Raw genomic sequence first — 24,303 nt, forward strand, 5'->3', positions numbered from 1 at the left:
GGGGGGTTCCCCCCCAGGCCCCCCCCGTCGGAGCCGTAAAAACAGTAATTTTATGTGGCGCACGCCTCCGCGCTGCGCTCAATTGTCTGCGCGCGCCTTTGTCCCGGCGCGCTTTTGACCTGACACCGTTTACCCGTATGCACGCCTTAGAGTTTAACATTAAGGAGCAAGTGTGTGGTGCAGTGATTAGAGCTACAGCCTCGGCACCCTGAGGTTGTGAGTTCAAATCCTGCACTGCTTTTGTGACCCTGGGCAAGTCACTTAATCCCCATTGCCCCAGGTACATTAGATAGAGTGAGAGCCCACCAGGCCAGTTAGGGAAAAATGTTTGAGTACCTGAATAATTTGCAATCCACATAGAATTGTAGGATATGCAGAATATAAGTTATTTAAAAAAAAAAAAAGTTTACTAAAGGGGATTTGGAGTTAACATAGATTTTAGCACGTGTTAGCTGCAAATATAATGCTTTTCTTTTTCAAGTTTATTTAGGGCCTCTTCTGTCACACTGTAGAGCAGTTTGTAGCACGGTGAGCCGCCCTGAATGGCACGCGCTGCTCCCGACGCTCATAGAGTTCCTTTGAGCGTCGGGAGCAGCGCGGGCCATTCAGCGCGGCTCTCCGTGCTAAAAACTGCTTGCGCATTTTGATAGAAGAGGCCCTTAGTCTTGATATACCGCTTTAATTATCAAAGCGGTTTACATTGTAAAAATTTTAAAATGTTTTTCGATCTAAAAAATAGGGTCAAAAAACAGACAACACGATCTTACAGATAAAACATGCTAAGGAAGGCAAATGGGTGGAATATGTGGTATAAAAATAAAAAGAAAGGGAAATACGAGAGGGGAAAAGGGGATATCTGATATGTGGCCATTGTCTGGGTCTCATGAACAATTATTCCTAGGTATAGATCTCGTCGGCAACTTTAAAGAGGCTAGATTTGAAGTTGCCGAAGTTAGTTTCCTGTCTCAGGGCCAAAGGGAGGGCGTTCCACAATGTGGGGGCAACTACCGAGTAGATAGTCTTGTGCGTTGTATCGTAGAACAACTGACGGACGGAAGGGACCGTTAGAAGATATTGTTGTGAAGAGTGGAGTGATCGCAGAGATTCATACGGGATCAAGAGTCTGTCTATAAATGAGGGGATGTGATTAGATTGAACCTTGAAAGCGAGGAAAAGAATTTCGAATGTGACCCTGCGAGAAATAGGTAACCAATGAGCTTTTTTCAAAAGAGGAGCGACATGCTCAAACTTCTTTGGTAGGTTTAAGAAAATAAGAATAGCTATACTAGATCAATGATCCATCTAGCCCAGTCTCCTGTTTCCAACATTGGCCAATCCAGACCACAAGTACCTGGCAGAAACCCAAATAGAAGCAAGATCCTATGCTAGCAATCCCAAGGCAAGCAATGGCTTCCCCCATGTCTTTCTCAACAGCAGACTATGGACTTTTCCTTCAGGAGCTTGTCCAAGCCTTTTTTAAAACGAGCTACATTAACCGCTCTGACAATTCTTTCTTAACTATTCTCTGAGTGAAATACTATTTACTCCTATTGGTTTTAAAAGTATTACTCTGCAACTTCATTGAGTGTCCCCCTAGTCTTTGTAATTTTTGATGGAGTGAAAAATCAATCCACTTGTACCCATCATAAATCACTCATGATTTTGTAGACTTCAATCCTATCTCCCCTCAACCGTCTCTTTTCCAAGCTGAAGAGCCCTAACCTTTTTAGTCTTTCCTCATACAAGAGGAGTTCCATTCCCTATATCATCTTGATCGCTCTTCTTTGAACTTTTTCTATTGCTGCTATATCTTTTTTGAGATAAGGAGACCAAAACTGAACGCAATACTCAAGGTGAGGTCACACCATTGAGTGATACAGAAGCATTTTAACATACTTAGTCTTGTTAACCTTCTCTTTTCTAATAATTCCTAGCAGCCTGTTTGCCTGTTTGCCTTCTTGGCTGCTGTCGCACGTTGGGCAGAAGGCTTCAGAGTATTGTATACGATAACACCTAGATCCTTTTCTTGAGCGCTAACCCCCAAGGTGGAGGACGATGAGGGACCTCCGGTAGCAGGAGTGGGCATCCTTCCTGCCATTTTTTTGCATCCAGTGGATCGGTTTGCTCACAGAGGGCCGTGTTTGATGGGGGTCTTTGGAAAGGGCCCCCAAGCACCCAAGAAATACAAGCAAATTGAATATGCTTATGTTTATTAAAGACTTGCTATACCACATATTGCAAGGATGCAGATCTAAGCGGTTTACAATACAGGAGGGAACGCCTTTGTATAAAAGAACAGAAATACAGTCATCCAAATACAATCATTCAAAACAGTCACCCAAGTACGTTCGTTCAACACCAGTCAAGACCAACTGCAGAATCTCATGCCAGTCCTCTCCCCTTTCCCCCCCAAAAAAAACCTCACTAAGAGTAAGTTTTAAAAGCCAATAAGAAGTAGTGTGTTTTGAGAAGTTCCTTAAGTTAGGGAAAAGACTGAGAGGGGAAGAGTTCCAAAGAAAAGGGGACAAAAAAAAAAAAAGCTGTATGCCATATAGGTTCCAGATGGGTTGATCTAGGACCTGGGAGAAGCATACAATTAGCATCAAAAGAACAGAGTGAGCAAGATGGAATACATGGAATAGTAAAGCTGAGAGATATTTGAGGGGATGCTGGAATATAATGCTTTATAAACAAGAATTAGGATCTTGAATGGGATCCAAAACTGGGCAGAGAGCTAGTGTAATTGAATGAGAAGTGGAATAACATGGTCAAATGTACTAACCTTACAGTGAAAGCATGCTACACAATTCTGAAGGGTCTGAAGATGTTTGATATTTGACTGAGGAAGGTCTATGTCGAGAGTATCGCAATAGTCATCCAGTCTTGAAATACGAAGAGCGTGTACTGCAGTACGAAGAGAATTAAAAATCATGAAAGGAGCGCAACGTATGAAGAATGTCAGATGAGGATCAATCCAAATGCCTAAGCAGCAAAAAGATGAAACAGGGTGTGATAGGACGGTCAAAGAGAACTGGAGTGACAGCCGGATGAGAAAGAGATTCAAGAGCCCAGCCAGACGGTTGTCTTGTTTGAATTCAAATTTAATTTAGGAGAAGTTAGCCGTGAAGCTACTGTGTAAAGACAATTTTGGAGGGGTTGCAGGTTAATATTGAGAGGGGAAACAGGGAACAAGAGAAAAATGCGTAGATGGAAAATCTAAACTGCATACAAGCGTGCGTTGTCACAGATAAGACCGGAACACTAACGAAAATGCCACCTCCTGCGCCAAAATGCTTTTTAACCTGTGGTAAGCGTGCTTTAGTCCTTACAGTAGCTTAGTAAATAAAAGGACCCCGTGAATAGAGCCCTTTAATGTGAGGTTCTATGTTGTAGCTTGTCTGTTCTTCTGTTGTGATCTTATGCCTTTTTGTTTCCTGTACAATATATTGGAATTTTACTAGTGTCGGAAACTGAGCAACACAATGCAGCCTTCTCGGTTCATAATGAAGATGAAAATATTTTACTTGGTGATGACATGGATGAGTGCTTGGCCTATCCGGGACAGCTGTGTAAACACCTTTGCATCAACACCGTGGGGAGCTATAAATGTGGGTGTTTCCCAGGATATGTACTGCAAGAAGATAAGGTCAGCTGCAAACCAGGTGAGAAAAAGACTGGAAATTGGCAATGAAAAGCTGGCAGAGTTTCAAACGTAGGCATTAGTTTCCTATCCTTGTTATCTCTAGATAGGCCACCTTCAACCTTCACTAGTCTTATGAAGGCAATCGTCCTCGTAAGACATTGCAAGTATGTAGATAAATAGATGAAATCATATTGTATGGTGCAAAGTTGGTCATTGCAAAATGTGATACACTGCATGTCTCGGGAAAGTACTGAAATTGCTTACAGGTTATGTCACGTATCCACAAAGACTATTTCAAATTTCCAAAGTTCTAACGGTTTGCTTCATACCTGTTTTCTGCTGCAGTGTTGATTGTACTTGGAGCAATATTAGAGGCCTGCACAACGATTCAGTATAATGTGATTGTCACCTCCATGTTATATCAACGAAACAGAATTTTCTTCCAGGAGTCTGCGGTACTTAGTTTATCATGTCTGCTCGTGAAGTAGATTTCAGATCTGATGTGTTTGTGGGTTTGATTTGCTCAGGTTATCTGATTCCTGATGTGTACGCCTCTCAGATATAGCTTTGATCATGAGGTCTAACAAATACCCAGAAATAAATTTTTAAAATAAGCTCAAGAGGCACCTAGTAGCCGAACCGGGGACAGTTGTTGTAAGTAGCTCAAAGACTTCAAAATCAAGATGCTTAAATATAAATCACTGGGTACAACATATATGCATAACTGGGCAATTGAGTACCAGCAGAGAATTCACATTGGTAATTGCATGAAACTCAGGAACCTGTAGCCAGTACCATATACCCTTACTGAAAGTAGCATAAAGTGTTTTTCAAATGGAAAGCAAGTCCTACAGATGGAAAATAAAATTGTGCGGCTGAACAAATGCATAGAAGTCCCTGTAAGACAGTATCCCGCAATCTTTTTCTTGCTTTGGCACTCTAATGGAGCAAATGTTTTTCTGTGGTATACCCACAACCCCAACTCACTCCTGCCCCGCCCCACACAAACCTTATCTCATTTTCCTTGCACTCGGGGCCATGTCCGGAGGAGCATGCGTGGGCATTGATGTGTCACTGATGTGACATTAGGGTTGCCCAGAAAAACCTAAAGTTGGAAAAAGTGCGCTAATTGAAGTTGTTCCCCTGAATTTGATTGCGCCTGATCAGAACATAATTTTAAAACCTTTTCAAAGCCCATTCTGGGGTGGTTCAAAGCCACTGCTTACATAAAGCTCCAGTTTTCCTAAAATTTGCTATTATTTTTGCTTAATGGAGAAAATATCTTGGTATTATAGCTGTAACAGTTATGTTTTCATACTCAGCAAAAAAAAAAAAAGACATTTTGTGCAAAAAAAAATCTAGCAGTATTTTATTAAATGAACTTTCAATATCTGCACTTTATTGTAGAAAAGAACAGAAATTTAACATTCTTCGCTAATAGCTAAACGCGTGCACTTTGATGCAGTCATCTGCAGATGACGTTCCAAACACTCAAGCATTCAATGTCTTCTTGAGCTAAAATAAAGCCCGCAAAGCTGTTCAGCTCCTTGCAACAAGGCATCGCGCTGCATTGGGTCTGTGGTGATGTCGGTGGTAAAGTCAGTTCAACACCTCACTCGGCTGTGTCATTAATAACAGACCCAGTTATCAGTTTAACTCTTCACGCGACAGTGCCAAAGTAGGCTGGGGGCAGAGCCTGGTTGGCGTTCCAACTTAGCTGGTTGGAAGGAATTTTCAGTCTACTCACAGGGTGACTGCCTAGCCAAAATGAAGACAGCAAAAATCTGATCTAACGGCATCTGGGTACTGCTCTCAATATAGCCAGCATCCAGAAACATACCAACAGCTGAATGACAATATCTGGATATTCAACACTAGCTGGCATCCGGATACCTGCGCTGAATATGCAGGTATTTAAATAACCATGATGATCAGTATTTAAATCAAATATTGACCTCCTTAACTAAATATTACTCCCAGCCTTTCTTCTTCAGCTATGTATGAGAGGGTGCTGAAAAATTATCTGGCTACCAACCAACTTCCTAAATTCTGAGCATTATTTTACCACTCTAGCTGAAGAGAGTGTTATCTAATTTTGTTAAGTCTCAATTTGCATAAAAAAAATTATCTGTTATGACATTGTTTCAGAGCATTGATTGAACCCTATCCACGTCATTCTCTTTGGCTGGGCTGAGAACTTTTCAGCACCCCTTCGCAGTGTGAAGAGTTTGTCTTTGGTAATGAGAGCTGAGATTGTGATGTCATAATGCCTCATTCCACCAATAAGAGTCGGCCTTATCAGTGATGTCACAATGACTTGATTGTCCTATACTTGGCTCACTTTGATTACATACGAGGGGGATAATATTGAAAAGTTCTCAGCCCAACCAGCCGACTTCCTAAATTCTAAGCGTTATTTTGCCACTGTAGCTGAAAAGAGGTGTCAATTTGCAGAACATTGTTTCAGAGCATTGATTGGGCTGGGCTGAGAACTTTTCAGCATCCCTTTGTAATGTGAAAAGTTTCAGTTTCTGGGAACTAGAGCTGATAACTGTGATGTCATCAATAAGAGCCAACCTCATTAGTGATATCACAGCGGCTTAATTGTCCTATACTTGGTTCACTTTTATTACATACAAGGGGGTGCTGAAAAGTTCTCAGGACCAACCAACCAGCTTCCTAAATTCTGAGCGTTATTTTGCCACTGTAGCTGAAAAGAGCGTTATCTTATTTCGTTAAGTGCCAATTTGCAGAAATGCAATTCTATGTTTTTGACATTGTTTCAGATCATTGATTGAACCATATCCACGTCATTTTCTTCTTGGTTGGTCTGAGAACTTTTCATCACCCCCTTGTATGGTTATATAGTGGTGCACAGCTGTTGGACCTATGGCTCAGACTTTCTAACAAAGAAAAGCATAAAGATTCACGATCTGCCTATACTTGTTTTCTCTTTCCTTTCAGCATGTGATATATGGAGAATAGCTTTGTGCTTGAAGCTGATAATCTTTATCCAGCCCAGACACATGTTATTGCTTCCTGAGTGTTCATTTGAACTGAAATAGTTGACCCTAAGCCAATAACTTAAAATTCAAAATTACCTAATGCGGTGGAAGTCTTGAGAAAAAAAAGCCTATTGTACTATAATTACTATAATGTCTAGCATTTTCGGTTGGCGAGACACCAGGTCTAATCAGTACAGTTAAAATCTTTGTTTAGTTGCAAAACATACCAGTATTGTACTTAGCTATTTTTTAATTGCTTAATACAAGAAAGGTATGTTGCCATCCAAGAATATTTCCCCAAAGAGATTCCAAGATACATGGAAGCTTTATATTTTATTTATTTTTCACAGAAATCAGCTGGAGGTTGAGATACCTTCAAAATGCCTAGCAAAAAAGGAAAGAAAGATGCTTATAGTACGTGAGCTCTCCAGACCTCACAAATGTCTTCTTCCCAACCAACAAAGTCTGTAGTTTTCTATAGGACCCTAAAGGCTATCAGAAAAAGATCATACTTCAAATTTTTTTTTAAATTTCATTTACACTGGGTTTTACTAAATGGCGTAGAGGTTTTTAGCTTGGGCCGGCTAGGTAAATGCTCCGACGCTCATAGGAATTGTCTGCCCCAGAAAAGCAAAACCAACACATCTGATTAGCTTTCACAAGGTTGGGACCTGTAGCCTTTTTGACAGAAGGTGTGGAATCATATTTGTGAAACTTTGGATTTGGTGGAAGAATTATTTCCTAAAATTATCCTCGGACCTTGCTAAGCTGAAAAATTAACTGTCTGATATATTGGTTCCTTTAAAAATTATTCTGACCCCTTGGAAGAACTGTTCAAAACATGCTCCCCTCCCTTCTAGGGGGAGCGCGGCCAAATCGGCCGAAGCCGTTGCGAGGGGGGGGGGTAAGAAGAAGAGTGAGGGAGTGGCAAAGAGGGGCAGGCAAGGGGAGGGGGGAGCAAGGGTCAATCAAGGAAGAGCAGGTCGGGAAGGGGAGAAAGGATAGCGGAGGGTGGAAGGGAAAATCGCTCTGGTGAATCCGGCACTCGGAGGAGGCGGTCATGACTTATTTAGCAGGCAGCGATCATCATTACCCTCCCCTTCGGGGAGCACTCCCTGTGGGCAGAGGCTGCGACTTGGGCGGCAACCGCCGCACAGCATCTGGAGAGAGACGCTGCGGCTGACGCCAAGACACGCCGGAGCAGCGCATGGCCAGGGCCAGCATAAGCAGAGGGTATGTAGGCCATTGCAGGGGAGCCGCAGGGAGGTGTGCAGCGCTGTCCGTTTAGAAGGACACTAGGGTCCTTGTACTAATATGCAGTAAACACTAGAGCGTGCTTACAGCAGGTTAAAAAGGTACTAGCGCAGGACATACTCAAGACATCCTATGGTAGCTGTAGGATTGCTGCGTGCTAAAATAGATTTCAGCTTGGCGGGTGTGTGTGAGAGGGGAAAGTATGTTGGCCCCGCACTAATCAGTGCAGATACATAGCGACGCATGATTAGCCCAATGTGCGTCGGAAGCCAAAAAAGCAAACAATGCTAGGAATTATTATTTTTTTTTTAATGGAATTATTAAAAAAGGGATGGTTAACAAGACTACGAATGTTATAACGCCCCTTTATCGCTCCATGGTGCGACCCCACCTGGAGTATTGCGCTCAGTTCTGGTCTCCTTATCTCAAGAAAGATATAGCGGGACTAGAAAAAGGTTCAAAGGAGAGTGACCAAGATGATGTTTATGTTTATTAAAAAAAACTTTATATACTGCATAACAGCCTAAAAGGATCCAAGCTTTAAAATAGAATTAATCAATCAGTCTTCGAGGTTCTTAATGATGTTAAGTTTTGAAGCCATTCAGGCCCAATGAAGTTCACTTATCTTGATGATGAGTCAATTAAAGTCCCAATATCTCCTTGAGTAGTAATCCGTAGACTTGACCAGACCAGTTGTTCCTTGTATTAATGATCCAATTAGAAATGCTTAATCAGTTCTGAGGTTCTCTCTTCTTGAGCCTTAAAGTTTTCCCGTTTTAATTACTTATATTGTTCAATCAGCATAAGCCTCCAACTCCAGCTGAGCTTTCTTAGTCATATTCAAATAGTAAACTTTGTTAAGGGGAGGAACCATATCAGAGGAATAGTGTAGTATCTCAGTCAGGTATTTCTCAAACATATCCAAAGGTCATGTAGCCGAATCACATGCAAAGTTCAAGATTCTAAGGTTCTGTCTTCTATTATCTAATCTAATCTAATCTAATCTAATCCAATCTAATCCTTAGGTTTGTATACCGCATCATCTCCACGTTCGTAGAGCTCGACGCGGTTTACAGTAGGAGAAATAGGAAATGTGCTCCATTTTCCTTTGCAAATAAGTTTGATCTTTTGCAGCCACATTTTTAGAAAAAAATAAATCAAACTGAATTGGGAGATAGGCCCCTATCTTCTTAGGCGTGATTCTACAAAAGATAGATGCCTATCGCGTGACATCTAGCAGTGCCGAACACCACAGTAGTGTGTTTAGGGGGTAGAGAAAATCTTAGGCACCACTAGGTGCGAATCTTTAAAGCAGTGTTTCCCAACCCTGTCCTGGAGGACCACCAGCCAGTCAGGTTTTCAGGATAACCTTAATGAATATGCATGAGAGAGATTTGCATGTAATGGAGTGACAGGTATGCACATCTGTTCCATGCATATTCATTAAGACTATCCTGAAAACCTGACTGGCTGGTGGTCCTCCAGGACAGGGTTGGGAAACACTGCTTTGAAAGACTTAGATGCCTGTAATGCAGGCCTTTAAAACTCTGGCCTATATTATTAGCCCATACATTTTAAGCTAAACACAATTCTGTAATGGCCGTCTAAGTGTGATTGACATGCAATAGGTACCTAATTTTGGGTGCCTATTTTTTTTTTTTTAGGCGCCAATTATAGAATCTGGCCCTAATTGTTTAGCTAAGTCCTGCAAATTTTGGGATCCTTTACAGCTTTTCACATTTACTTGCTAAATATTCAATGCTTATCTTTGTGACCTATTTCCGGCCTGTTATTCTGGTATATTTGTGATATGTCAGAAAAAAAAAAAGTGTCAGTTCATACAAAGAATCTCTGACATCGCCATTGTTTCCAAATTCTGGAGATGAACATCTGTAATTCTTTATATTTAGTCTTTTAGGCTGGCTCGTTTGAATGTTGCTGTAAAAAATAGAAATAAATCATTATGGTTTTCATAGTCTGGCTATTTCTTTTCAGCAAATGAAAACAGGCAAAGTGCAGCTTTAGAAGAAGTTTCTCCTGCTCCTGAAATTCAAGAAAATACATTTGTTTTGCCACCAATAAACACCACCGTTGTTCCTCAGATCAAAGAAGATAAATGTGAAGGTCTGTCTGCTGTTTGTTGATATGATTTCAATAATGCCTAAGATGATGAAATAAACTTATAAAAAGAACGAGAAATGTTACCTATTATGCTGAAATATATTTTGCATATTATGGAGCCCTTTCCTAAAGTGCATTGGGTAGGGTTACCAGATTTTACTATAATAAAATTCAGACCCATAGGCTTGCCTCTAGGCCCGCCCCCTTTCACCCCAGCCCCACCCCCAACCTCTTCTCATGCACGGAGCCATGATGGGAGGGCATTTGAGCATGTGCAGATGAGACCCAAGGATGTCACATGCATGTGCACATGCCCTCCTGAAGCAGTCCAGAGCTGGGAGCTTTTCAAAACTTGGACAAAGTGCTGGATGTTGAAAAGCCCTTTGGACGCCCGGACAGTCCTCTAAAAAGAGGACATATCCGGGTAAATCCGGGCATCTGGTAGAATTAGGCATTTAATTTATGGTTTAGCATGTGGTAACCACTATAGCACAAATGGGGTCATGGGCTTTGCATTATTTGGACAGATATGGCCAAATTTTCCAAATGGCTTCTCGGGATGGTTGTGAGTTTGATTCCCACTGCTGCTCCTTGTGACTCTGGGGAAGTCACTTAACACTTCATTGTCCTAGGTCCAAAATAAGTACCTGTCTAAAATATGTAAAACCATTTTGATTATAACCACACAGAAATGTGGTATATGAAGTCCCATCCTGTTACCCTAAAAACCTGGGGCCTGATATCTAGCAGGTAGCATTTCTGCTGTCCACTGCCAGGATATTCAATGCCGGGCCACTTCCAAATACCACTATTCAATATCCAGGTTTAAAAAAAATTGTAAAAAGGTTAATTGGTTATTCAATATTCACTACTAACAGGTTAACTTTTGAAAGGCCGGCTGCTTAGCCCTCCACGAAATGACCTCGACGCCAACACAGTTGCTGTTTCATATAAGTATTTATGTTTAATGAATAATAAAGCAATAAGGCAGCTTACATTGATATGCATCAGCAATTGTGTAAGCAAAGGAGAAAAGCAGTCTCTGTTTGCTCTAAGCAAGTTCCTCTTTTACAGCTTCTTTTTATAATTTTACATCTTTGCATGAAAAGTTACTTAGCTTACTTTGATTGGTAGTTACCTTGACATTTTTAATTGATTGGCTGTGGTTACATACTTTACTTTACTAATTGGTCACTTATCATATTACCTTAGTTCATTTCAAGACTTCGGGTGTTGCCCATTAAAACAGTTCTTATCTACCCTGACAGCTTGTCCCCTAGAGCTGACCACAAACCCCTTCACCTTTCTCAGTGGCCCCCACCATCTTTATCTTCTGCGTAGGTGTTGCTGTCATTGGATAGGTGTCTGATGCTGTGTGCCCTGGACATGTTAGTTCCCTTCCAGTGACAGTTTGTTCTGTGTCACCTATGGCAAAATTGGTTGTTCTGTTTTTTTTCATGCTGCTCTCGGTTGCTTATCTGATAAACAGCACCGCTGTAGAAATGTTCCATCTAAAGAAATGTCCCAGCACTTGCTCTGAAGTTTCTTCATCTGTTGTTTAGATACTATAGGACAGGGGTGTCCAATGTCGGTCCTCGAGGGCCGCAATCCAGTCGGGTTTTCAGGATTTCCCCAATGAATATGCATGAGATCTGTGTGCATGCACTGCTTTCAATGCATATTCATTGGGGAAATCCTGAAAACCCGACTGGATTGCGGCCCTCGAGGACCGACACTGGACACCCCTGCTTTAGGAAGTTCAGAGGCAGAGAGACAGAGCTGAAGTTTAACAGAATCCATTTTGTCTTATGTCTGCCTTTTGTCCTTGTAAGCAGCGCTTTGGGCCTGCATCATAGGGCCAGTCAGTGAGGGGTCTCCTCGAGGGTCTCTCACTTTTCAATGGCTAAAGATATGACAGCTATTTACACAGTCCTATCTGACCGTTAAACTTATCTGGTTAGGCGTTGAATATTGGCGCCTAACCAGATAAGTCACACAATATAGTTGGTTATGTGCTAGATGCTAACTGGTGCTATTCAGGGGAGTGTGTGGCACAGTGGTTAAAGCTACAACCTCAGCACCCTGAGGTTATGGGTTCAAACCCACACTGTTCCATGTGACCCTGGGCAAGTCACTTAATTGCCCCAGGTACTTTTGATAAATTTTGAGCCCACCAGGACAGACAGGGGAAAATGCTTGATACCTGAATAAATTCATGTAAACCATGCTGAGCTCCCTTGGAAGAACAGTGTATAAAATCTCCCACTATATATATATATATATATATATCTCCCACTAAATATTAGCAGTTAGACGCAGATATGCTATTTAACGGGTCAGCAGCCATGTCTGGTGAGTTAAAAAGCTTTGAATATCAAAGAGAGGTTTATTTGTGGAAAAATTGCCTCTAAAAATTGCCTGAGCTCTCAGTGGGGACAAAGAGTTAGTTAGGGCAAGGCCAAGATAAGGCCAAGGACACAAATGCAAGGATTTCTGTTGAAAATCCCTGGGTCTGCTTTTCAGGCATTGCGATATCCCTAATAAAATGCCAACGCTGCTGTACAAGGCTTCTGTTAGAATCTGTTAACGTCTCCTACATTCTCTATTGTTTCTACAGATAATGGACCCTGCTCTCAAGTGTGCAGTTCCACTGAAGATGGTGTTGTATGCTCTTGTTTTCCTGGATTCACTCTTTCAACTAATGGTGTTTCCTGTGAAGGTCAGTGCATTATGATAGTGATTCCTAAATTTAATATATTTATAATATAATTTAGCCAGATATATCTTAAGAGCCCCACTACTTATAATTTGAGCTACTCAAACATCTATACTTCCAGGCCTTCTCCTACAAAAGACCCATCCATTTCCTATTTCCTTCCACAGTAAATAGGACAGATGACAATTTGCCTCATAACTACAGTGTATAAGAAATATGAGCCCCGAGAGCCCTCTCCTAGCCACAATCCCCCCAAAATCCTTCCTTACCTTCTCCCTCCAGCAACCCATGCCTTCAAGTAACCCCTCCCCCTCCCCCCCCCCCCCCCCCAGAATGACCACCTGTATCTGCCTTAATCTCAGTAGGTTCCCTGGGCCTATTTTAGCTTTCTGGTTGTTCAATAGGGTCAATGGGGGCTGAAGTGAAACTTGCTTACTCTTCTTGTGGCAGCCTCGAGCTCAAATAACTGAAATCATTTGAGAAACAGCAAGGGCTACAAGACATTAAACTACTTGACTCATCCTGGCCTGGGAGGGAGACTGAATCCAAGTCAGAAAGTAAATGGGAAGAGGTGGAAGACATGGCTTAGGTAGAGAATAGGGTCAATGGAATTATTAGGAAAATAGGAATTATTCTCAACTCAAACCTGTCACTTTCCAAACTAGAGAATGACACAGGGACAAATTTCTCCCCATCCCCACAGTAACTCAATCCCCCCCCCCCCCCATCCCCGTGAGTTATGCTGCTGTCCCTGTCTCATTCCTGTAAGCTCTGCCTTAACTGCACAAGCTTTGAACACTTATGATTTTAAAGTGTTTGCCACTTGGGCAGAAGAGGACGGAGCTTGTAGGAATAGGGCAAGGGCAGGAAAAGAACTTGTGGGTGATGGGAAAATGAGTTCCCGTTGGGATGGTGAAAAGTTTGTCTCCGTTTCAATCTCTGCTCCAAACTCATCTCACAAGTAGTCTCTTCATTTTTCTACTACCTGCATCAGTTCCAAATGATAAGAAACTACTTCACAGAACAAGACTTCACCCAACTACTCTATGCCTTTGTCCTTACACTCCTGGATTACTGCAACACTTTATTCAACGTTCTTACAGCAAAAAAAAAAAAATAAAAACCACCAAACAACTACAGCGAGTTCAAAATGCTGTAATAAGACTACTGGAAAACGTACAAGCCCATGACCCAGTCCCTCCAGCACCGATATCGGCCCACTGGTTGCTCATAACCAAACGCTGCATTTTCCAAGGCCTCTACAACATGACACCCAAATACTTCCTCTCTACACCCCAAAAAGAATGCTATGCTCCCAAGATGAAATACACCTACATACACCATCAGGACACTCCCTCCAACTTCAGAGATCCTGGAAACGATCCTATTCCCATTTCTTACCAAACCTCTGGAACAACCTACCTCCTCATATTAGAGCCCTTAAAGGACTTCTTAACTTTAGAAAAGCTGTAAAAAACCGACCTTTTTGCCTAGTCATTCCCTCAACCCTTCACTAGCATCAGAAAGTAATCCTATATGAAGATATATTGCAACACACTGTATGCAAACCCTATATTGTAACACTGTGAATGTAAATGGTCACCCGTTCTGAGCTCTTTGGGGAGGACAGGATATAAATCTAAATAAATAAACCAGGATGCAGGTCTGTGCTACCACAGGATAAATATCCTGACATTTTCTAGATATTTTATTCCTCCTTCTCTCTTCAGGCACTGAGCTTAAAATCCCTACTTTCCAGAGAAAATCTAGGCGCTAAGTATATTGGGATAGTCTTTTGTTGGCTTTCATCTTCTCCCCCCAGGTTGCAATAAAGTAGTAACTTTATTTCTAGGACAATATATGAGCTAATAAACTCTGTGTTCACTGCCAAATATCCAGATATGGTGGCCTGTGCTGCCGTGCAGTGATATTCGGTCCGCTGTTCGGATAACTAGATAAAGTTGGTACAGCAATTTTTCTGTCCTAAATTTACCTGAATAGTTATATGGACAACAATTTCAATATTGCTGCTAACTAGATAACCTTTACCTCTGCTTATGCTCCTCCCCATCCTGCCCTAGCACTATTCAGGTAGTGCTGGAAAGCACTGTTCCCTCTCAGCTGAGCAGGAGGTCCTCCACCTACAGTCCTGCCAGTTGGGGTTGTTGTTTCACTATCATGCTTTCAATAGTGAGGGAGTGGCGAGCTCTGCAGGACTCCAGGGAACCTGCCTGTCTCTAGCAATTGGGAAAAAAAGCACAATATTGAAATACCACCCTCCCCCTCCACTGGCAGCAATGCAGTTGAAGGACTCTCGCTTAGAAGGTCTGTAAAGATTTTCAGTAGCATTCTTTATTCAATGCTACTGAAAATCAAGAGTTGGCCCCAGTCATTGACACGTATCCAGATGGCACATGCTGCTATTCGGTTAAGTATGTCTGAATATCAAGATCATACATCCTGTTTTCCAAACTTTTCTAGGTTGTCAAATTGTCGAAGAAAAGTGATAAGAGGAACGAAATGTCATAGAGTTAAAAGTCCAACCCTTTATAGTTTATCTTATGGGCATATGACTAGAGTTACCAGATTTTCCATTCGGAAAATCTGGACCCCTTAGATCCGCCCCCAGGACCTCCCAGTTCCACTCATCCCCGCCCCATCACACCATAGTCCCTCCCTGAGTCCTGTCTTAGCCCCACCCTAGCCCTGTTCCCTGCTACCCGCTCTGGTCAGGCAGGAGGGCATCCACGCTTGCAATGCAATGTTGCCATGCGTGTGATATCATCGTGTTGCCCTCCTGTCCGACGGCGATTTTGAGGGAGTCTTTTCAAAACCCGGGCAAAGTGTTGGGTTTTGAAAAGCAATCCAGACTCCCGGACATTTCCTCAAAAGAAGGACATGTCTGGGGAAATCCAAACATCTCGTAACTCTACATATGACAATCCTTGATCTCTCTGACATATTCACATAAAGCTGATAGATTAGTCAATGTTCTGTACCTATGGCAGCAAGTCTATAAATTGGAACCTCAATCTAGGTGCCCCAATGCTATGCCAAGGCTATAATTGCATCTTAGTGCACCCATGTTTAGGCATGCCCTCTTGCACCTGCCAACGACAGACCTAAGTTGTCAAGTCTAGGTTTGCCAAGTGCTAGGAATTATACTAAAGAAGTATTAGGAAAGCAATGGCAAATAAGACTCTACCTCGGGCGCCATCTTGGTGGGGGTGCCGGCACCTGTCCTCTCTGTCCCCTGCACCTTCCCGGGCCCCTCCCTGCTGCGCACATGCGTCCCTTTCCTTTTACCTCTTTAATTTTTCCGGCACAAGCAGTGTCACGAACCTGCTGCCCGCGTCGGTGTTGGCTCTCTCTGACATCACTTCCCGGTTCCGCGCCCAGGAAGTGAAGTCAGAGGGAGAGCCTACGCAACGTGGGCAGCAAGTTCGAGATGCTGCTCACGCTGGGGAAATGAAAGAGGTGCGGGGAAAGGGGGTGCACACAAGGCACGGGGGGTCGGGAAGGAGTAGGGGGCAGGGAGGGGCGCTACACCCTCGGGCGCCACGCACCCTCACTATGCCACTGCATCTAGGTTATAGTATTCTATAAACTATGTGCATACCTGGGAGAAACGTTCATGGTCAGCCCATGTTCCACCTACATGTATGCTCCCCTTGCAGTTAGGTGCTATGGCACTTAGGTGATAAATTGACAATAAATGGTGCCTTTGATGTGCCTACGGGCTCCTTTTACGAAGGCGCGTTAGCGGTTTAACGCACATAATAGCGCATGCAGGCGGTAGTTTTTCGGCTAGCGCAGAGTTTAGCGTGCGATGAGCGGGGTTTAGCGCGGGGTTTAACGCGACTTCGTAAAAGGAGCCCTAAGTGGTACCTACCTATAGGTACTTCTAGGTACCACTGTATAGAATTGTCCCTTATCTGCTTTAACTTAAAAACCCTTTATGAGTAAATTCACCCTTCTTTTATATAGGCTGAATACATTTGAGTTTATACATAAATCTTTTTTTTTTTTTTTTTTTTTCAATTATCTTTATTAACAATTGCAAAGGAACAAACAACCCGGAGCAGAACAAGCAGAAAACGGGGTCTGTCACTGTATGAGGAAGTAATTTGGGCTCTATGGTTCTTATTTGCTGTTATGTTCTGTTTCTCTGAACAGTTTCAATAATATTGATCAAGCGTTAGATAAATTGCCGAGCAGTCAACTGGTTTAGGACATGTTGATGGTGATTCGAAATGCAAAGCTGTTGCTCTTCATAAACCTAATTTTACTAATCAATTTTGGTCTCTCATCTAATCATTCATACTATACTCTCATATAATCTATCTGGCAAAAGCTTATTTATTGTATGCTACAAAGATTAATAATGTAATCATAAGAAAATGGACATTGTGATCTCTTTTACTTCTTTATAAGGTTCATTTCAAGTCTTGGGATTTATGAACATAAAATTAGTCATACTGGGGAAGAGCAATGGTCCATCTTGCCCAGTATCCTGCTTCCAGCAGTGACCAATACAGGTCACAAGTACCAGGCAGAATCCTACAGCTCATTCCATCCTTTAATAATTCAGCATTTGTTGAACTCTGCAAATTTCTTCAGGCTTCGGTTGTACTTACAAGACAAAATCACAACCAAGCACTTATGCTGGGTTCTACTAAAAGTAGAGAATGGCACGGTGACAAAATTCATCACCGTTCCCATTCACGTGGATAACCATGGGAAACAATCCCATGTCATGCTTTAGTGTCTATCTCAACCTCAGTCCTTCTACACCAGCATTCTTCAATGCGAGGCCTGAGGGTCAGTGGCTCTGCCCATTCATACTCTGAGCCAAGTATAGGGATAATGAAGCCATTGTGATATCACTGATATGATTGGCTCTTAGACATTGATGGAATGAGGCATTATGACATCACAGTATCAGCTCTGGAATGTTGCTACTCTTTAGGTTTCTGGTAGGTACTTGTGACCTGACTTGGCCACTGTAACGGGATACTGGGCTTGATGGACCTTTGGTTTGTCCTAGTATGGCTATTCCATGTCATTCTTTAGTGTCTATCTCAACCTCTGGCCTTCTACACCAGCATTATTCAATGCAAGGCTTAAGGGTCAGTGGTTGTGCCCATTCATACTTTGATTCTACCCCCTCTCCTTAAAGAATGACAGAGGGAAGGTTATCCTCGGAGACGGAAATGGTGATGAATTTTTGTCACCCTGTCATTCTCTACGGCAGTGGCCGGCGAGGTAAGTGCTACAATGCTCATAGAATTCCTATGAGCATTGGAGCATTTATCTCGCTGGCCCGCGGTAGAAACCTCTACCATTGTTTAGTAAAAGGAGCCCTTAGTTCTGAAGAATCAGTTTCAATTGCAGGAGTCTCCGTTTCACCTTCAAGACGAGACTTCTTCAGGGGAAGTTCTGCAATTGCTTTGATGAAAACAATCCATTCAAAGATGGCGCCATCTTCATGGAGGTATTGATGGTATACAAATAAAAATTGAATTGTATAAACTGCTATGTGGAAAGTGATGAGGTAAAAGCAAACATGCTAAAATATGGAACCCCCTTATAGGCCAAATATGAAACTATAGTGAAAAGGGCATGTTTGGAAAATGACTCAAGACGCAATTATTTGTAGATGCCTTTTTTAGCCAATAATTTTCCTCTCTGCATAGTTGATGAATTATTCGTAATTCTCATTATACAAGCTATGGTATTAGTTTGTAGATATGATTTCTGATGATTGTTTGTGTGTCTGTTTTATCATGTTTTTACAAAATTATGTAAATTATGTAAAAGTTTTAAATGGTATAGAAATTTTTAAAATAAAGAAATTGACTGAGCTGATCACCTGTTTCAAGTGACTCATCTTTCTTTGGTCACACATTTCAGAATCAGTGATTACTTCTTGATCTTACATCTTCTTGCAGATATTAATGAATGTGTAGCAAATTTGCATACCTGTCAACGGGGTGAGATCTGTATAAACACAATTGGATCATTCACTTGTGTCAAGGAAGTCACTTGTGAGCCTGGTTACGAGCGTATGGGTGATACCTGTGCAGGTAAGAAGGATGGCTTGCAGAATTTACACTCACTCCCAGGAGATGCTTATGCTGCTATCCAGATCTGGAGCTGATAGTTCATGACAGCGGTTCGCCTTGGTATACCTGGCCTCTTGGTTTCTGCAGACTAGAGGAAATCGCATCCTCCCTGGGCTGTGTTATTCCTTTCAACATGTCCTACCCTCCTCCCAGGTTCCAACTAGCTTTTACCCTTCAAAGGATTCTACTTGAAAATAATATAACATAACATAAATCTTTATTTATATACCTAGGTTTAAAAGTACAAATGCATCCAGATCTAGCTAGGGACATCCAAAGACATCGAAAGGAATTAATTTTATTAAAAACCTGGGGTTCTTGCGTTGGGGGTGACTTTTTTTCCTACGTTACCCATGTAAATGTATGGTTCATTACTCTTTACAAAAGTATGTCTTCTTTGAACCTTTCCAGTTGACTACTTTCCTTTCATTGTCGCGATTGGATAAGGACAAAGCTACTACCGTATTTTCACGCATATAACGCGCGCGTTATACGCGTTTTTACCTACCGCGCATACCCCTCGCGCGTTATATGCGTGAGCGCGGTATACAAAAGTTTTTAAACATAGTTCCCACCCCGCCCGACGCCCGATTCACCCCCCCAGCAGGACCGCTCGCACCCCCACCCCGAACGACCGCTCGCACGCGCTCCCACCCGCACCCGCATCCACGATCGGAGCAAGAGGGAGCCCAAGCCCTCTTGCCCGGCCGACTCCCCGACGTCCGATACATCCCCCCCCCCGGCAGGACCGCTCGCACCCCCACCCCGAAGGACCGCCGACTTCCCGACAATATCGGGCCAGAAGGGAGCCCAAACCCTCCTGGCCACGGCGACCCCCTAACCCCACCCCGCACTACATTACGGGCAGGAGAGATCCCAGGCCCTCCTGCCCTCGACGCAAACACCCCTCCCCCCAACGACCGCCCCCCCCCAAGAACCTCCGACCGCCCCCCCAGCCGACCCGCGACCCCCTTGGCGACCCCCACGACCCCCCACCCCCCTTCCCCGTACCTTTGGTAGTTGGCCGGACAGACGGGAGCCAAACCCGCCTGTCCGGCAGGCAGCCAACGAAGGAATGAGGCCGGATTGGCCCATCTGTCCTAAAGCTCCGCCTACTGGTGGGGCCTAAGGCGCGTGGGCCAATCAGAATAGGCCCTGGAGCCTTAGGTACCACCTGGGGGCGCGGCCTGAGGCACATGGGCCCAGGCCGCGCCCCCTGGTGGGACCTAAGGCTCCAGGGCCTATTCTGATTGGCCCACGCGCCTTAGGCCCCACCAGTAGGCGGAGCTTTAGGACGGATGGGCCAATCCGGCCTCATTTCTTCGTTGGCTGCCTGCCGGACAGGCGGGTTTGGCTCCCGTCTGTCCGGCCAACTACCAAAGGTACGGGGAAGGGGGGTGGGGGGGTCGTGGGGGTCGGCCAGGGGGGTCGCGGGTCGGCTGGGGGGGCGGTCGGAGGTTCTTGGGGGGGGGGCGGGCGTTGGGGGGGGGGGGGGTTTGCGTCGGGGGCAGGAGGGCCTGGGGTCCCTCCTGCCCGTAATGTAGTGCGGGGTGGGGTTAGGGGGTCGCCGTGGCCAGGAGGGTTTGGGCTCCCTTCTGGCCCAACTACACAAAGGTACGGGGAAGGCGGGTGGGGGTGTCGTGGGGGTCGGCCAGGGGGGTCGCGGGTCGGCTGGGGGACGGGCGGAGGTTCTTGGGGGGGGCGGTCGTTGGGGGGAGGGGGTTTGCGTCGAGGGCAGGAGGGCCTGGGATCCCTCCTGCCCGTAATGTAGTGCGGGGTGGGGTTAGGGGGTCGCCGTGGCCAGGAGGGTTTGGGCTCCCTCCTGGCCCGATATTGTTGGGGAGTCGGCGGTCCTTCGGGGTGGGGGTGCGAGTGGTCCTGCCGGGGGGGGGATGTATCGGACGTCGGGGGGGGCATCAGGCTTTCAGGATGGGGACAGACCTTCAAGGGGGGACAGGACTTCAAGGGGGGACAGTGCACGGAAAGTCAGGGGGGGTGAACGGAGAGTCGGGACAGCGCACGGAAAGTCAGGGCAGTGCACGGAAGTCAGGGGGGGTGAACGGAGAGTCGGGACAGCGCACGGAAAGTCAGGGCAGTGCACGGAAGTCAGGGGGGTGAACGGAGAGTCGGGACAGCGCACGGAAAGTCAGGGCAGTGCACGGAAGTCAGGGGGGGTGAACGGAGAGTCGGGACAGCGCACGGAAAGTCAGGGCGGGCGAAAGGAGCGTCGGGCATCATGCGCGGTATACCCGTGAGCGCGGTATACAAAAGTTTTTGTACATATCATCGTGATTTCTGCGCGCTATACCCGTGTGCGCGTTTTACACGGGTGCGCGTTATTTGCGTGAAAATACGGTACTTTAAAGCCCTAAATAGAGTTTATAAGAGGTGATTATTCCAACTAGATATCAGCCTGACCAGTCATGTTATCCTTAGTTAACGAATATCCTTTTTTGATTATTCCGCTATCTACATTTTGGATCTCATATATTGGGGACTAGAGTGATTATGGGGGAAAATTTTTCTTTAGTATGTATTGCATTAATTTGTGTATTGATTTGATCCTATATTGCTATCTGTACAAGTTTATACTTGAAATGTAAATATGAAAATGATAAATACATTTTTTAAAAAAATCTTTATTTATATACCACGAATGCCTTTCGGTAACCAATATCTCCCAGAATTGTTACTGGAGCGCTTTATTGTATGGCGGACTTTCGTTTCAAACACCACAGCTTTCCAGCCTCTTTCCGTGTAAAAGAACAGGAATAAAGATCACGTCCCAGGAGTTACTCTTAAGCTTCCAATGAAACCTTGGAGCTATACAAAATCCCCTTCAATTGCAAAAAATCTCTACCTCCAAGACCTTGTTTAATCAGTTTCAGAACAACTCCTCATTCACTTCTCCAAATTCTGTCAAATGCTTGGTAGATGTATATTCAAAATCAGAAAACAGAAAACAGATTTATATAAAGTAGCAGGGGGTTTTATGCCTACGAGGAGGCACGAGTGAGGACGTTAGTCCTGGATTGTGCCCTGAGGCTTTTCCTTCTAGCTTCTATGTAACTATAGGTAGTTATGGATATATTTTGAGCCGTTCTCTACATTTGAACTTTCTGTTCTCAATTTTGTTAGTGGAGAGTTGAAGGGGTCACTGTTAAACTTCACGGGGCTCCAGACCTTATAATTATAAAGACTAAAAGGTTAGAGCTCTTTAGCTTGGAAAAGAGACGGCTAAGGGGAGATATGATTGAAGTCTACAAAATCCCGAGTGGAGTAGAACGGGTACAAGTGGATCGATTTTTCACTCCATCAAAAATTACAAAGACTAGGGGGACACTCGATGAAGTTACTGGGAAATATTTTTAAAACCAATAGGAGGAAATTTTTTTTTCATTCAGAGAATAGTTAAGCTCTGGAACGCGTTGCCAGAGGATGTGGTAAGAGCGGATAGCGTAGCTGGTTTTAAGAAAGGTTTGGACAAGTTCCTGGAGGAAAAGTCCATAGTCTGTTATTGACAAAGATACGGGGGGAAGCCACTGCTTGCCCTGGATTGGTAGCATGGAATGTTGCTACTGTTTAGGTTTGGGCCATGTACTAGTGGCCTGGATTGGCCACTGTGAGAACGGGCTACTGGGCTTGATGTACCATTGGTCTGACCCAGTAAGGCTATTCTTATGTTCTTATGACCTTTGTTTGGGGACAAGGGAGGAGAGAGGAGAGGCTGCTCCTGTTTATCTTGCAGGGAGGAAATGTTTAGAGCCCTGTTCAGGGGGTACTAATCATAAATTATTATCTCCCTCCCTTCCCACCCCTTCATAATAGTAATTACTTTATATAAGATGTTATACTTAAAATCCCCTCCCCCTCCCTGAAAAATGAACTTTAAGAATTAAGGGAAAAGTAACAACTAATCATTACAAAATTTTGTTAATGGCTCCCAGACATCTGGAAATTTCCTAATATCTGTGTTGCTATTACTCATTCCATTTTATACATATGAAATAATGAATTCCACCCAAAATTATAATTTAGTCTACTCCAGTTCTTCCAGTTATAAGTAATTTGTTGAAAGGCAACCCCAGTCATTATCAGCAATAGTTTGTTATTATTTGAGGATATCTGACTTTTTGCCCTCATTGACATACCAAATAATACAGTATCATATGACAATGCCACTGGATTTTCTAATAAACAATTAATTTGGCCCCAAATTGATTTCCAAAAAGTCATAACAAACGGACAATAGAATAATAAATGATCTAAAGTCCCTCCTTTGAGATGACAGTGCCAACATTTATTAGACTTGGAGCTATCCAATTTTTGTAACCGAACAGGGGTCCATAACATAAGAAGGCGTTTACCACTAGGGGTGGAAAGATATTTTAAGTCTGAATAGGGTAAAGTTATTGAGATAGTTTATGTTTCTGTGTTTTATTGAATAATCATTGGGTGTGGGGAAAATGGTTGGTTATGCCTATTTGTAAGTTGAATATGCTTTTATTAACTTATTATATGATATATATTTGTGTATTGCACTTTTGAAGTTTAGAAAATCAATAAAGAATAAAAAAAAAAAAAAAAAGGCGTTTACGAACAATTGCGTTTTCAACATTTTCTTAAACCCTAATCTAACAGCGCATAATCACAGAACTCCTGGCAGAGCATTCCAAAGCTTTGCACCCCCCCCACCGACAACATAACCTCGCCCATCCTGGAATGAGAAGTTGTCGTCCAACCACCCAAACATAATTTCATACTGTTTTCCGATCTCAAACTGGGCTGATAGACTTAAGAAAACAAAACCTGCAGAACAGTAGGAGATGCATGATACAATATCTGATGTATTATTGACAAAATTTTAAAGTGCACTCACTCGAGGAACGCAGAGAGAGGGGAGACATGATTGAGACGTTCAAGTATCTCACGGGCCGCTTCGAGGTGGAGGAAGATATCTTCTTTTTCAAGGGTCCCACGGCTACAAGAGGGCATCCGTGGAAAATCAGGGGCGGGAAACTGCGAGGTGACACCAGGAAATTCTTTTTCACTGAAAGGGTGGTTGATCGCTGGATTAGTCTTCCACTTCAGGTGATTGAGGCCAGCAGCGTGCCTGATTTTAAGGCCAAATGGGATCGTCACGCGGGATCTCTTCACAGAGAAAGGTAGGGGAGGGTCATTAGGGTGGGCAGACTAGATGGGCCGTGGCCCTTATCTGACGTCTATTTCTATGTTTCTATGTTTGTTGAATTGGCAACCAGTGTAGCTGTTTTAGAATCGGTGTTATATGGGTCATTCGGGGGATACCCGTGATCAATGCTTAGGGTTGCCAGATTTTACGATCGTAAAATTCTGACACCCTAGACCCACCCCAAGGCACGTCCATGCGCATGCGCTTCCTCCCTGACACGATTGAGAGGAGGCTTTTCAAAACCCAAA

At 43.6% G+C, this 24,303-nt stretch overlaps 1 protein-coding gene across 3 annotated transcripts in view; it reads left to right on the plus strand.

The window, feature by feature from the left end:
- Positions 1-24,303, plus strand: part of FBLN2 (fibulin 2) — a 261,844-nt gene that overhangs the window by 185,206 nt on the left and 52,335 nt on the right. For 2 of the 3 annotated variants that reach the window (XM_033926337.1, XM_033926336.1), the window contains 4 exons: positions 3,462-3,662; positions 9,898-10,026; positions 12,641-12,742; positions 18,691-18,825. In XM_033926337.1, the coding sequence (XP_033782228.1) occupies positions 3,462-3,662; positions 9,898-10,026; positions 12,641-12,742; positions 18,691-18,825 (567 nt within the window). The remainder of the gene's footprint in view (positions 1-3,461; positions 3,663-9,897; positions 10,027-12,640; positions 12,743-18,690; positions 18,826-24,303) is intronic. The other variant, XM_033926338.1, reaches the window with a different exon arrangement.

The sequence above is a fragment of the Geotrypetes seraphini genome, chromosome 17 (genome assembly GCF_902459505.1).
Source record: "Geotrypetes seraphini chromosome 17, aGeoSer1.1, whole genome shotgun sequence".
Classification (NCBI taxonomy): Eukaryota; Metazoa; Chordata; class Amphibia; order Gymnophiona; family Dermophiidae; genus Geotrypetes; species Geotrypetes seraphini.